At 58.1% G+C, this 11,680-nt stretch overlaps 1 protein-coding gene and 1 long non-coding RNA gene across 3 annotated transcripts in view; both read left to right on the top strand.

The window, feature by feature from the left end:
- The first annotated feature begins 795 nt into the window (after positions 1 to 795).
- On the top strand, positions 796 to 4,206 carry Adra2b (adrenoceptor alpha 2B). 2 transcript variants are annotated; one of them, XM_004633157.3, is made up of 2 exons: positions 796 to 2,397; positions 2,817 to 4,206. In XM_004633157.3, the coding sequence occupies exons 1-2, from the start codon at positions 1,070 to 1,072 to the stop codon at positions 2,857 to 2,859; spliced, it is 1,371 nt and encodes a 456-aa protein (XP_004633214.2). In that variant the 5' UTR covers positions 796 to 1,069; the 3' UTR covers positions 2,860 to 4,206. The 2 variants fall into 2 exon arrangements, with proteins under 2 accessions (XP_004633214.2, XP_023573269.1); XM_023717501.1 differs by having other exon boundaries at positions 2,812 to 4,206.
- Positions 4,207 to 8,458: 4,252 nt separating this feature from the next.
- The window catches only part of LOC111817254, a 16,977-nt gene continuing 13,755 nt past the window's right edge, over positions 8,459 to 11,680 (top strand). The window contains exons 1-2 of the long non-coding RNA XR_002821496.1: positions 8,459 to 8,580; positions 8,704 to 8,789. This is a non-coding gene — a long non-coding RNA (uncharacterized LOC111817254). The remainder of the gene's footprint in view (positions 8,581 to 8,703; positions 8,790 to 11,680) is intronic.

Raw genomic sequence — 11,680 nt, 5'->3', positions numbered from 1 at the left:
GACCCGGCACTAAGTCGCCGTTGCTGATTGAGCCCCTCCTTACCTCCTCATTTGCCTTTTTCCGGGGAAAATGAGGCTACAACCAGAAAGCCGAAGTCACCACTGCCAGGGTAAGCAGTCACGGACTTTGCTGGGACGCGCGGTTTTGGTTTTTGGGTGGCCGCAGGCGGCAGGGGGCGCTCGCATCCCGGAGTCGCAAGTCGCCTCGGGTTATGCAGGTCCGAGGGCGTGCAGGCTAGGTGGGGACAGTCTCCCCGCGGCCCCACCTGTCACGGCTGAGGTGCTGGAGTGGCTTATAAGCTTCTGTGCCCCAACTCTCCGATCTCCTCTCCTTGGGGTTGCTGGACAGCAGGAGTGGAGAGCAGCTCGTGCCCACCGCCCTGTGCCCGGCGTCACAGTCCGAAGGAAAGTTGCCCCTTCTCAGTGCCCACGGACGCGTCAGCTCCGCGACTCAGTCCCCGCACGCACCGACCTTCCCTATTCTGCCCGTGTTCTTCCCAGAGCGGCCCCAGGACCCCAGACGCAGGGCCCCTCTGGCCCCTCGCCGCGCTGCGGTGGGAGGGAAAGGGGTGGGGGCGCAGAGCCTGCGGAGTGCCCCGCCCGCCCCCGCCCGCCCCCACCCTCCCCCGGCTCCGCCTCCTCGCGCGCTCCCCGCCCCAATCCCTTGCTGCGCGGGCTGCCTGCAGGCGCGGCTGCGGGCGAAAGCCAGCGAGGAAGCGAGCGCCTCGGCTCTGCGCCTCCTCGGGACCGTCGCACCACACCTCGGAGGGCCCGCTAGGCCCGCTCGCAGCGACGCCGCTTTCCTCGCGTCCCAGGCGGCACCGGGACGGTAGAGGGACAACTTGGAAAACTTTAAGGTGACAGCAGAGACGCAGGGCGCCGGCGGAAGAGGATGTAGGAGGACGGTGGCTGGCCGCAGGTGTCCCCGGACCTCTTAGGTCCCGTTTGGCCAGGACATGGGGCTCCGGCTTCCAGCGCCCCCCCGGGGCGACACCCTAGTGTAGCCGAGCAGGGTGGCGCGTGGTCCCGCAGTGCGCGCTTGGCGATCCGCGCTCTCTTTGGTCCCGTCATGGACCACCAGGAGCCCTATTCCGTGCAGGCCACCGCCACCATCGCAGCAGTCATCACCTTCCTCATTCTCTTTACCATCTTCGGCAACGCGCTGGTCATCCTGGCTGTGCTGACCAGCCGCTCCCTGCGCGCACCGCAGAACCTGTTTCTGGTGTCGCTGGCTGCCGCCGACATCCTGGTGGCTACGCTTATTATTCCCTTCTCGCTGGCCAACGAGCTGCTGGGCTACTGGTATTTCTGGCGCACGTGGTGCGAAGTGTACCTTGCGCTCGACGTGCTCTTCTGTACCTCGTCTATCGTGCATTTGTGCGCCATCAGTTTGGACCGCTATTGGGCCGTGAGCCGCGCGCTGGAGTACAACTCCAAGCGCACCCCGCGCCGCATCAAGTGCATCATCCTCACCGTGTGGCTCATAGCGGCCATCATCTCGCTGCCACCTCTCGTCTACAAGGGCGACCAGGGTCCCCAGTCCCATGGACGCCCTCAATGCAAACTCAACCAAGAGGCTTGGTACATCTTGGCCTCCAGCATCGGATCTTTCTTTGCTCCCTGCCTCATCATGATCCTGGTTTACCTGCGCATCTACCTGATTGCCAAGCGCAGCCACCGCAGAGGTCCCAGGGCCAAGGGTGGCCCTGGGGAGGGTGAGTCAAACCAGTCTCGTCCTGCCCCTGGGCAGCCTCCAGCCCCAGCCAAGGTGCCACCCTTGACCTCACCACTGTCTTCTGCCGGAGAGGCCAATGGAAACCACAAGCCCATTGGGGAGAAGGAGGAGGGAGAGGCCCCTGAAGACCCTGGGAACAGGTCTCTGCCACCCAGCTGGGCTGCAATGCCCACCTCAAGCCAGGGCCAGAAGGGTGTCGGCATAGCACCTTCGGAGGAGGAAGCTGAAGAGGAGGAGGAACGTGAGCCTCAGGCAACGCCAGTCTCTCCTGCCTCGGTGTGCAGCCCGCCCCTGCAGCAGCCACAGGGGTCCCGGGTGCTGGCCACCCTGCGTGGCCAGGTGCTGCTGGGCAAGGGCGTGGGTGCTGTGGGTGGGCAGTGGTGGCGTCGTCGGACCCAGATGACTCGGGAGAAGCGGTTTACTTTTGTGCTGGCCGTGGTCATTGGTGTCTTTGTGCTGTGCTGGTTCCCCTTCTTCTTCAGCTATAGCCTGGGTGCCATCTGTCCCCAGCACTGCAAGGTACCCCATGGCCTCTTCCAATTCTTCTTCTGGATTGGCTACTGCAATAGTTCGCTGAACCCCGTCATCTACACCATCTTCAACCAGGACTTTCGCCGTGCCTTCCGAAGGATCTTGTGCCGCCGGTGGACCCAGACAGCCTGGTGAGCCCACCTGTCCACTGCCTGGGTGGGGTACCTGCCAGGGCCACCCCATTGCCCACCCTGCTTTGTGTGGCTGTCTCTCTGGGGGCTTTCCGGTCCCTGCCAGTTCCTGTAGGCCTCATCCTGGGAGTTCCTAGGAGTTAGGGCAGAGGTGCCGTTCCCAGGGGTCTGTGAATGCCTCCCTTTGCTGGCTCTGCACTGGGGGGACCTCTTCTGCACCCCTTTTCTGAGCATAGGCAGCTTGAGCTGTGCTGAACGCACTTGGGCCTTCCCAAATGTTTCCCAGTAGGGTATTTCTCCTTCAGTCCCCCAGGGCCCATAGCTGGGTTTCTATTTCTTGAGGACCGTGTGTGCCTTGGCAGGTCACTTGCTTGTGGTGTTTTGTTTCTTCTTTATATCTCCCCCTACCCCAAGAGCAGGACGCCAGCTTCCCCATTTCCCAGGAGGTCCTGCTGCTGCTGAGGAAAAGGAAGAATGAAGACCGTTCATCCACTCTGGGCTCCGTGGGCCCCATGGGGCGCCGGGAGGGGTTTATAGGCTGAAATGCCTCTGGACCCTTCTCCCTTCTGCTCTGGGATCTGAGGCTCCTTTAAAGAACAGAACTATGGATCACTTTTGTCACCTGGCCCCCTCCGGCAGGCAGGTGGGCATGCGGATGCCTCGATGGGAGCTCCCTGATGGCTGGCATTCAGCCCCTGAAAAAATCAGGGCGACAATAGCTCGCCGCCTACTTGCTGCAGGGAGATGAAAGGCTTTGCAGAAAGCTTTGAGCTCCACAGGGGAACGCACTGGAGAACCAGCAGAAGTGATTATCCGGTGATATAAAAATCCCTTTTTGCGTGTGTTTACCACCACCCGCCTTTCTGGAGGCTCTTGTTCTGTTTCCGGGGTGTGTGAATTCCTGCCCCAGCTTGGAAGTGGCGAATGGCACACAGAATCACTATTTCGAGTTACAGAAATTCTTTGAGAATGTGTTCTTGCGCCCACAGAGATTTGGGTTATTGTGTTGGGTGACAGCTTCTCCACATGTCACCTATGACATCAAGAGGGTTTTCAGTGACTTTGGCTTCCACCTCCATGAGGGGATGTCTTTTGTCTGCAGTGGGCAAATAGTTTTCCTGAGACAGCTAAAAATCGCTACACCATGGAAGCTGTCTGTGCAGAGAGCCCAGGAGGGTGGCAGAGTCCCCTGGCAGTGTGCTGAGGCTGGGGCAGGCAAGCTGGGACCCATAGACTCGTCAGGAGCTGCCTGTGCAGTGCCTGGGGAAGCTGCTGGGCCAGTGAGGTCCTTGTGCTGCATCCACTGGTCCCACCAGTGGATCACTTGCCCATGCCTAGAGTTCTGCCGTGATGTGAGCTATGGCCGAGGGGCCTCACCTTCCTTGTTCTCTCCCTGCCCCCAAAACTGGTGCCTGGAACAATTGGACACCTGCAAAAGACATTTTCCAGCCGTCCCTATGGCTTGTCTGGCTGCATACTGGGCCAGCAGGCCTCCTAGCTTGGGGAGCAGGGGCCGGGCTGAGCAGCAGAAGCTCTTGGTGCTCTGATGGGCCTGCCAGATTGGGAAGAGAGTCACCCCAGGGGAGGAGGGGTGTCCTGCCTGGTCCTCACTTGATTGCACTTGTGAGCCAGGACACTGTCCTGTGCTGCGGTGGGGAGGCTGGGCTCAGCAGACCAACCGGCTGGTGACCATCCTCTGGCTAATCACATGTATCCTGTAGGAGCCTTGAGATTATGGCTTGTAACATGCAAGTGGTTTTTTTTTTTTTTTAAAGTCTGAGCTATTTTATCAATAAAGGATATTTTGTAATAAGCAAGCAGAGTTCTCACTGTCCAAAGGCTGCTGGAGTATTCTTCAGCCTCTGTGCTACACGCAGGGGTGTTGGCTCCAAGGGTTGGAGTGCTGGGGCCAGCTGTCTGCCCCCCACAGCATCCTTGGTCATTATCATGAGCCAGTGCTGGTGAAGGGGGCTGGAGAAGCCCAGTACCTGCTGCCGGGGATGGGGAGGGCCTCCCAGAGCAGGTGCCCTTCAGGTTGGGTCTTGGGGAGCAACTGGTGTATAGTCTGGACTGCAGGGCCACCTCGCTATTCCCACATTGCCCAGAACCTAGGCTTTTTACCATCTTCATGTTTCTTGTCCTATACTTCTATTAGGGACAATAAGCTGAGACCCCAGTTTGCCTACCACCATGGTGGTGGCTTTGCCAACAAAAAAGTGTATTTGAAAGCCTATTTTGAATATTGTTTCATTTTTTTTAAACATTTATTTATGTGTGTGTGTGTGTGTGTGTGTGTGTGTGTGTGTCCAGCTCAGCCCACCAGGGGGCGGGGCTGGCTGGCATGTGGTGCTGGGGGATTGCACCGCAGTCCCTGTGCATTGCCAAGCTTGTTTCAAGTAGGTGCTTTAGACCACTGAGCCATCTCTCCAGCCCCTATTGTTTCATTTAATTCTCATACTCTTGGTTTTTGCAAAAGAGGAAACAGACACAAGATCACCCAGCTGGGTCCAGGGGTCATAAAACTAAAATTTAGGTGCAGGAGAATTGTGGTCCCCTTTTTGAGTTAGCTTTTATTCAGTGGTGTTGGCTGCCTGGAAGTTCTGAGATGACATCTAGATGGATTCAGTAGGCAGCTGTGCTGTGATCAATTGCTCATGTCTGTCACTGCTGCAGAATGTGTGAGCATTTGTGTGCTTGGGCTTCCCATTCCTGACAGTTCAATAAAATTCAGTCCCTGAATTTTACTGAGGAAAAAACAGCCTCAGAGAATGAGTTGCCTCAAGTGGCCTCACACAGACACATGGCAGCAGAGTTGACTCTAGAACCCAGGCTGCCCAGCATGTGGTATCTTGTGAGGAAGCACTTGCCCTACCTTCAGACCCAAGGAAGAACAGGCCCATATCCAGGACACCTCTGCCACCACCTGCTGGGTGCCAGACATGGGTAAGCTGGTCATTTCCTTCTTGCAGTGCTGGGAATCACACCCAGGCCTACATGCTAGGCCAACTCTACCACTGAGTCACCTCTGGCCCCATTGGGCTTGCCTTCACTTGGGTAACTTGTTCATTTCTCAGATAACAAAACTGAGGGGCAGAGGACAGGAGGCGAGCAGGGGGCTGGCAGCTATCAGGTGGAAGTGTGCAGTCTTGGGCAGGCAACCCACCTTCTGAAGACCCCACTCTTATGACAGTCCTTGGCTGCATGGTGGCCCCAACCCAGGAGACAATTAAAGAGGTGAGAATGGGAAACCCTGCCTGCTGCCACTGCTCTGGGGGAATCTGGGGCCTTCCAAGTCAACTTCTGCCTCAGGACAGCTGCTGAGAAGCTGGAGCCACTGAGAATTCTTCTATGGAGCATTGTGGCAACAGCATTCCTGGTTATCCTCTCGGGAAGTTAAGGCTGGACACTGTGACACACATCTGCAAAGCCAGCACTTGGGGAGGGTGAGGCAAGAAGATCGCTGCAGAATGTGTGAGTGTGTGAGGCAGGAAGATCACACTGCTGTGAGTTCAAGGCCAGTCTGAGCTACATAGCAACACTGTCTCAACAAAGCAAAGCAAAGTGAAGCAAAGCACAAAGATTCTGGGGCCTCCAGAGCCGGAGCTAGACGGAGGCATGGGGGTAATCAGGCCTTGCATCCTTCCCGTCCTCTGTGCATTTCCAGCGAGCATGGGTGGTGGTGGGGTTCTGGGAAGGGCACGTGAGGCCCATCCCCTGGGTTTGCTGAGTGGGAGGAGGAATCCGCCCTGCTCCGTTGGTGCTGGGCAACCTTTGGCTTCCCTGGTGTTCTGGGCATTCTGCTCACAGGGCCTGGTGGCTGTGGGTGGCAGGACTGGGCTGGGGCTGCATGCCCAATGATGAATGTCCCAGGGGAGGGGAGGCAGCCCTGGTTCATGTCCTGGTCCTGCCACATCTGTTGGGTTGCCCTGGTCAGGCTACGGTTCCTCGCGGGGCCTCTGTGTCCTTGTCTTGCCCCAGGGCTCCTAAGCGGGGCTCCCTCTGCCCTCCTGGCCTGGCTCCCTGGGAGGTCTGGACACACAGCTCCTGGCATTAACCAGCCACTCCCAGGGCAGGCTCACAGGCAGGGTAGGGCTGTTTTCCTCTCCTTTGTCCCCCTGTGCTGGACTGGACACCAAGTCTGGAGTACCAGGTCCACCTGTGTGCCGGGGAATGTGTGGTAAGGGGGGGAGCTAGGACAGCTCTGAACTCTTAGAGCTCCATCTGAGATCCATGCTACTGTTATCTATGCTCTACAGAAGGGGATACTGAGGCAGAGAGCACACTTGCTAGGGTCAGCTGGTGTCAAGACAGGAACCCACCCATTCCAGTCTCAGTGTCATTATCTGGGCCTGGCTTCAGTCTCCTTGACAGCCCTGCAAAGCTCCGCCTGGGCCAGCCTCAGGGTCTTCCTAGCAGAGACTGCATGTGGCTCTGGGGTTGGTCTTGCCTGCTGGCACTGTTAGAGCAAGAGCCCAGGCAGGGGAGTGGAGCCCTCACCCTCTTGGCACTGCTCCCTGTCAGCAGAGGGCCCGGCGCCACCATCTAAAATTAGATCCTGGGATTCTTCACTCTCGCATCCGTCCTTTCTTCCGGCTGTGCAGGAAGGCTGTGGTCAAGGCCGGCACTGGCCAGGGCCTGGATGTCAGGTCGCACCCTCCCATTTGTGGGCTCTGATCTTCTCACACCCAGGTTGGCCCGGGGCCAAAGGCTCTGCCCTTGGCTTGGCCTTGTGGCTCTATTGATTAGCAGTGACTCCAAAGCAAGAGAGGCTGTGCGTCCCCGGGGCTCCAGCCCCCTCCTCCTCATCCCTTTTCCTGGCCCTTCTCACTTCTGGGGCCTCAGGGACCATTCCCCCTCCTTGAAGCCCCAAGTTGCCTCCTGTGGACCTCTGGCTTCTGTCCCACCCTGGGGGAGATGATCCAGGCTCTTTCCGGCCCCTGCAGACTCCACGGACCAGTGGTGACTTCGAGGGAACCAGAACAGAATGGAAACCAAAAAAGAGCCTGGGAAGTTGGGGCTATTTCTGTCCCTGCTGGGGCCCGCTGGGGCCCCTGGCTCTCAGGCTGGGCCTTGGGGGAGGTGCTGACCAGCCCAGGTGTGAGGGTCCTGACCTTCCTTTCCCTGTGTGGGTGGGGGACAGGGAACCTAGGGGTGGGAGGTTTCCAAACTCAGGCGGCCAGGGCTCCCATGGAGTGACCCCCCTCTCCCTACTTCCTGGTTCCTTTGGCGACCTGGGGCCACTTCAAGAGAGAAAGAACTGCGTTGTGGTGGAGAGGGACCCAGGTGTCCCTGTGTCCCTTTCCCACCCTGCCCAGCTGCAGCTGTGAGGGACGGAGCGTGAGAGGCGGCCTGGCCTGCAACTTGGATTCCCTGGGCCCTTAGGGGGAGGGGAGGTAAGGGTTAAACCTCCCAGGGCAGAGGTGGGGAGGTCGAGGCAGCCCCTCCACGGTCTCTGTGCCCTTTTGGTAGGTGCCTCCTGTTCACAGCTGTCCTGGGGTGAATCCGGGCAAGCTGCGGCCCCTCCCCCTCCACTGGCCTGGCCCCTGGAGTCAAGGCTGCCAGCTAGCAGCTTGGGGGATTCCTCAGTTTTTCCGACACCCTGGCAGATTCTAGCAGGGTGGCCAAATTGCTGGGTGACCTGGGACAGATCCCTTTCCCTCTCTGGGCTTCAATTTTCATGACATCTTGGGCCACCAGGCAGGGTAAAAGAAGAGGGGAAACTGAGCCCCCTCCTTTTCTGCTCTTTGGCTTGAGGAGAAGCACCCCCTCCTGGCCATCAGACTCCCTCCTCTGTCCTGCCTGCACCTACCCAGCCTCCACCCAGTCCCATCCCCAATTCAAGGACACCCCAGTCACCTCCTGTCCAAGGAGGGGAGGCAGGACTTGATATGGCATCTACCCAAGTTTGCCATTGTTGGGGGCGAGAGGAGGAAGTGAGAAGAGACCATGGAGGTTGGCACATAGGGACTTTGTTTCCATAGAACTTCAGGTGACATGGGGAAGATGTGACTCCAAACAATAAACCAACATGCCCTGCAGCCTGGTGCCAGAGGGAAGGACAGCAGGGTGTGGCCTTGCCCAGGGCCTCTGCTGTGCGGCCAGCGTAAGAGCAGGCGCTCAGTTGCCTCTCACCATGTCAGAGCCTAGTACAGAGCTGGTGCCCAGGATGTAGTTCTTGGGCTGGTGAGTTTTCCAGCAGACTGGGGCCATCCTGGCATTTGTCATCTGAAGCTGGTGACCCTGGGCTCTGGGGATGTCTCCGACGCAGGATTTTCATTTTCTGTTTTGTTTTTGTTTTCTCTGTAGTTTCCTAGTGAAATTCTGCTGGGATTCTGCTGGGAGAGTCCATTTTGGCAGAGCTAGATGCTGGAGAACTGTTCCCACAGAGCAAGGTAAAGCTCCAAGGCCTCAGAGGGGCAGTGGCAGGGACTAGCCCTGGAGGGTGGAAATGTAGATGGGGCTGGGTGAGGAGGGTGAGGGCTAGAGAGGGCGCACAGGGGTGAAGAGCCCAACTTACTGGCTGTGTGGCTTGACGCACACTGCTAAACCTCTCTGAGCCTCGATTTCCTCACTCTTACAAATGGATAATGTTGGCTGCGCTGAGCTTGGAGGGGTGTTGGGAGGTAAGATTCTTTACAGTGTTAGGATGTAGAGTTGGCACCCTGAAAGGCAGAGCCACTGAGGTACTTCAGATCTCCAGGTCTTCTCCTATGTGAGCTGGTAGAATCTCTTGTCACAGGTATCCTTGACCCACTGCTCAGGGACACCTGGGAAGGAGGGGTAGATTCTGTACCCTGAAGTTAGCTGTGTCTTGCACCCACGCCGCTCAACCTACTCTCCCTCCCCTCATGCTTCTCAAGGTTCCCAAATCCCTCCCACAGACAGCTCTAGTCATTCTCTCAGTGTACAACTGGGACGAGAAAGTTCTCAGACAATTGTGTCAAACACACCATATCTATGTCTATACTCTATGCTGTGTCCATGACAGACATCAGTAAGGGATTCCAGAACTCCATGAGCACAGACAGGGATTCAGGGAGCCCCAGGCAAGCCTTTGTAAATGATTACCAAAGTGAAAGGTCTGGTCCTGTGTGAGCAAACCCACCAGGATAGGGGTCCTCCAGGAGTGCCTGGGGACCTTGAGAACACTGCATCTGGAAGGAGTTGCTCAGAGAGATTGCAGTGGACAGCACCTTGGCACAGGATCAGGAGCTTCTAGAGCCAGAAACCTGGGGCTTGGCCAGAGTGGGCAAGAAGGTGGGACCCCTCGGGGGCCCCCTCTCTCAGAAGCATTGAAGGCAAGAGTGGTTCGAGAGTCTCTTGTCCCATGGTGAAAGGTCCCAAGGTCCCTGTGGTCCCCTTGGGCTGTTCTCAGGCAGATGGTATTGCTCTCTGGGGTCCCCAGAGTGGAATTTGGGTCCCAGATTGCCCCGTGCTCTGCAGACATGGGAGTCCTGCTCGTCCCACTCCGGCAACCCCTGGTCCCCTGGTGTGTGTCAAGTTACTTCATATGAGTTGCTCACTGATATCCAGGACCTTGTGGCCTTGGCCAGCAAATGGTGATATGGTGCAGGCTGCCCCGACACCATCTCTCAGAAGTGCCAAAATATCCCTAGAAGTGTGATGAGGTGGAGGAAACCACATTTATGAGCGGTCCTCCCAGGAGGGAAGAGTTGGGGCCTCCAGGACAGACTTGAGTAGGGACAGATGGCATGCATTCCTTGAGCCACCTCCGAGGAGGGTAAGCAACTGGGTCTGAGCATGGCATAGCTTCCCCAGGGCTGCACAGGCCGTGTGGAGTTGAGGTGGGAGGGGCAGGGCTGGGACACTGGAGTGGGCAGTGCCCTGCTGGTCACAGTCACAGCTGGACCGCTGGTCTAAGAGAAACCATGCAAAAGGCCTCGTGTGGAACCCACCAGGACTCCTGGGCCCCTTCCCACCCCAGCCTCCCATGCACAGGGAGGAAGCCACAGGCAGGCAGTGAGTGGTGACCAGCAGGTAGGAGAGAGGCCAGCGGCTCCAAGGTTACAGAGCACTGGGGGCCATGGCAGGTGACACCCTAGGGAAGGCCCTAGTGGGCTGGACTTGGAAAGAGGGACAAGAAAGAGGATTGGGTCTTTCTTTGCTCCGAGCCCCCCCAACCCCCACTCCGCCTGACCCCAGTCTGTCCCCTTGGGGCTGGGGGCAGTGGGGAGTGAGGCCCAGCGCCCACAGCCCAGCTACAGAGGCGGGTGGACTAAAAATAATCTGGGATGTCAGGATCTCTGATCGTCAGGAAGTAGGGAAGAATGATGAGTGCTGGGAGCCACCGCCACAGATGTGGGGGCCGGGGTGATGGGAGGGGAGGGGACACAGTCACTGCTAGAGGCTGAAGGTGGCCTGTGAGCTTGTTTATTTCTTCTCTCAGGCTGCTGCTCCCGGGGTCTGGCAGAAGCACTTGGGCCCCAGGCTGGCAGGGTCCTCAGAGCCTCCCTCCATACCTGGGCCCCGGGAAGCCCTGAAAATCCAGTCAGTGGGGAGTGGGAGAGGGGAACCCTGAGGAGGCAAAGAGAAGCAGGTTTTAAAGACCCCTTTGGGGGGCAAGAAAACCCTGCCGTGTCTGTTCATTTCAGACCCTTCTGTTTCTTCTGAAGAAGGAGGTAGGCTTAGGTTTGCAACCCAGGTCTACAGCAGGAGGCTACCAGAGCCCAGGGCTCGCATACCAGTGTAGCCCATTGTCTGGGTCTGGGTCTCGGCCTCCTTAGGGGTAAACAAGGTGGCCCTGCCCTTTGCTCTGAGTTCCTGGTGAGATAGGTGGGGCAGGAGCAGCACAGCATAGTGGACATAGGACACGGCCCCTCTTGTTCTGACTCTGCTTGGGGTCCCCAGAAAGTGCCAGCTGCTCTCTTGGTGCCCTGGGGTACCAGCTCCTCCAGGCCCCGCAGGCCCTCCTGTGACCTGAGTCTGCCTTCCTCTTCACCCTCCTTCCTGTCCTCTCTCAGTTCTGGTTGTCCCAGGTCATGGCCCACTGGCTCCCCTGCAGCCTTGGCACAGCCCCCAGGACTCCCTGTGACCCGTGGTCCTGGTCGCAGCCAGCTGGGACAGCTCATGCATGAGCACCCTGGGGTGGGCCAGGCCTTCCGTGTTCCCACAGATACAGGACAGGCTGTGTCCAGGGGACACATGTGGGAGGCCAAGTTCAGTGGCAGCTTTTGAGTAGGGGCAGGGAGCACCCTGCATGGCCGCCCTGCATGTACAAGTCTTGGATTCTGTTTTTCTTCTTGTCTTCTGTTTTTTTTTTTTT

The sequence above is a fragment of the Octodon degus genome, unplaced genomic scaffold (assembly GCF_000260255.1).
Source record: "Octodon degus isolate 3935 unplaced genomic scaffold, OctDeg1.0 scaffold00052, whole genome shotgun sequence".
NCBI classification, from domain to species: Eukaryota; Metazoa; Chordata; class Mammalia; order Rodentia; family Octodontidae; genus Octodon; species Octodon degus.
Note: the sequence above shows the minus strand (reverse complement) of the source record. Positions and strands in the feature narration are given on the sequence as shown.

Excerpts from the sequence above, each read along its gene's own strand:
- Adra2b (XM_004633157.3), top strand. The coding sequence starts at position 1,070 with ATGGACCACCAGGAGCCCTATTCCGTGCAGGCCACCGCCACCATCGCA. Across the intron at positions 2,398-2,816 it reads CGGTGGACCCAGACAGCCTG|GACGCCAGCTTCCCCATTTC; the intron begins GTGAGCCCACCT and ends CCCCAAGAGCAG.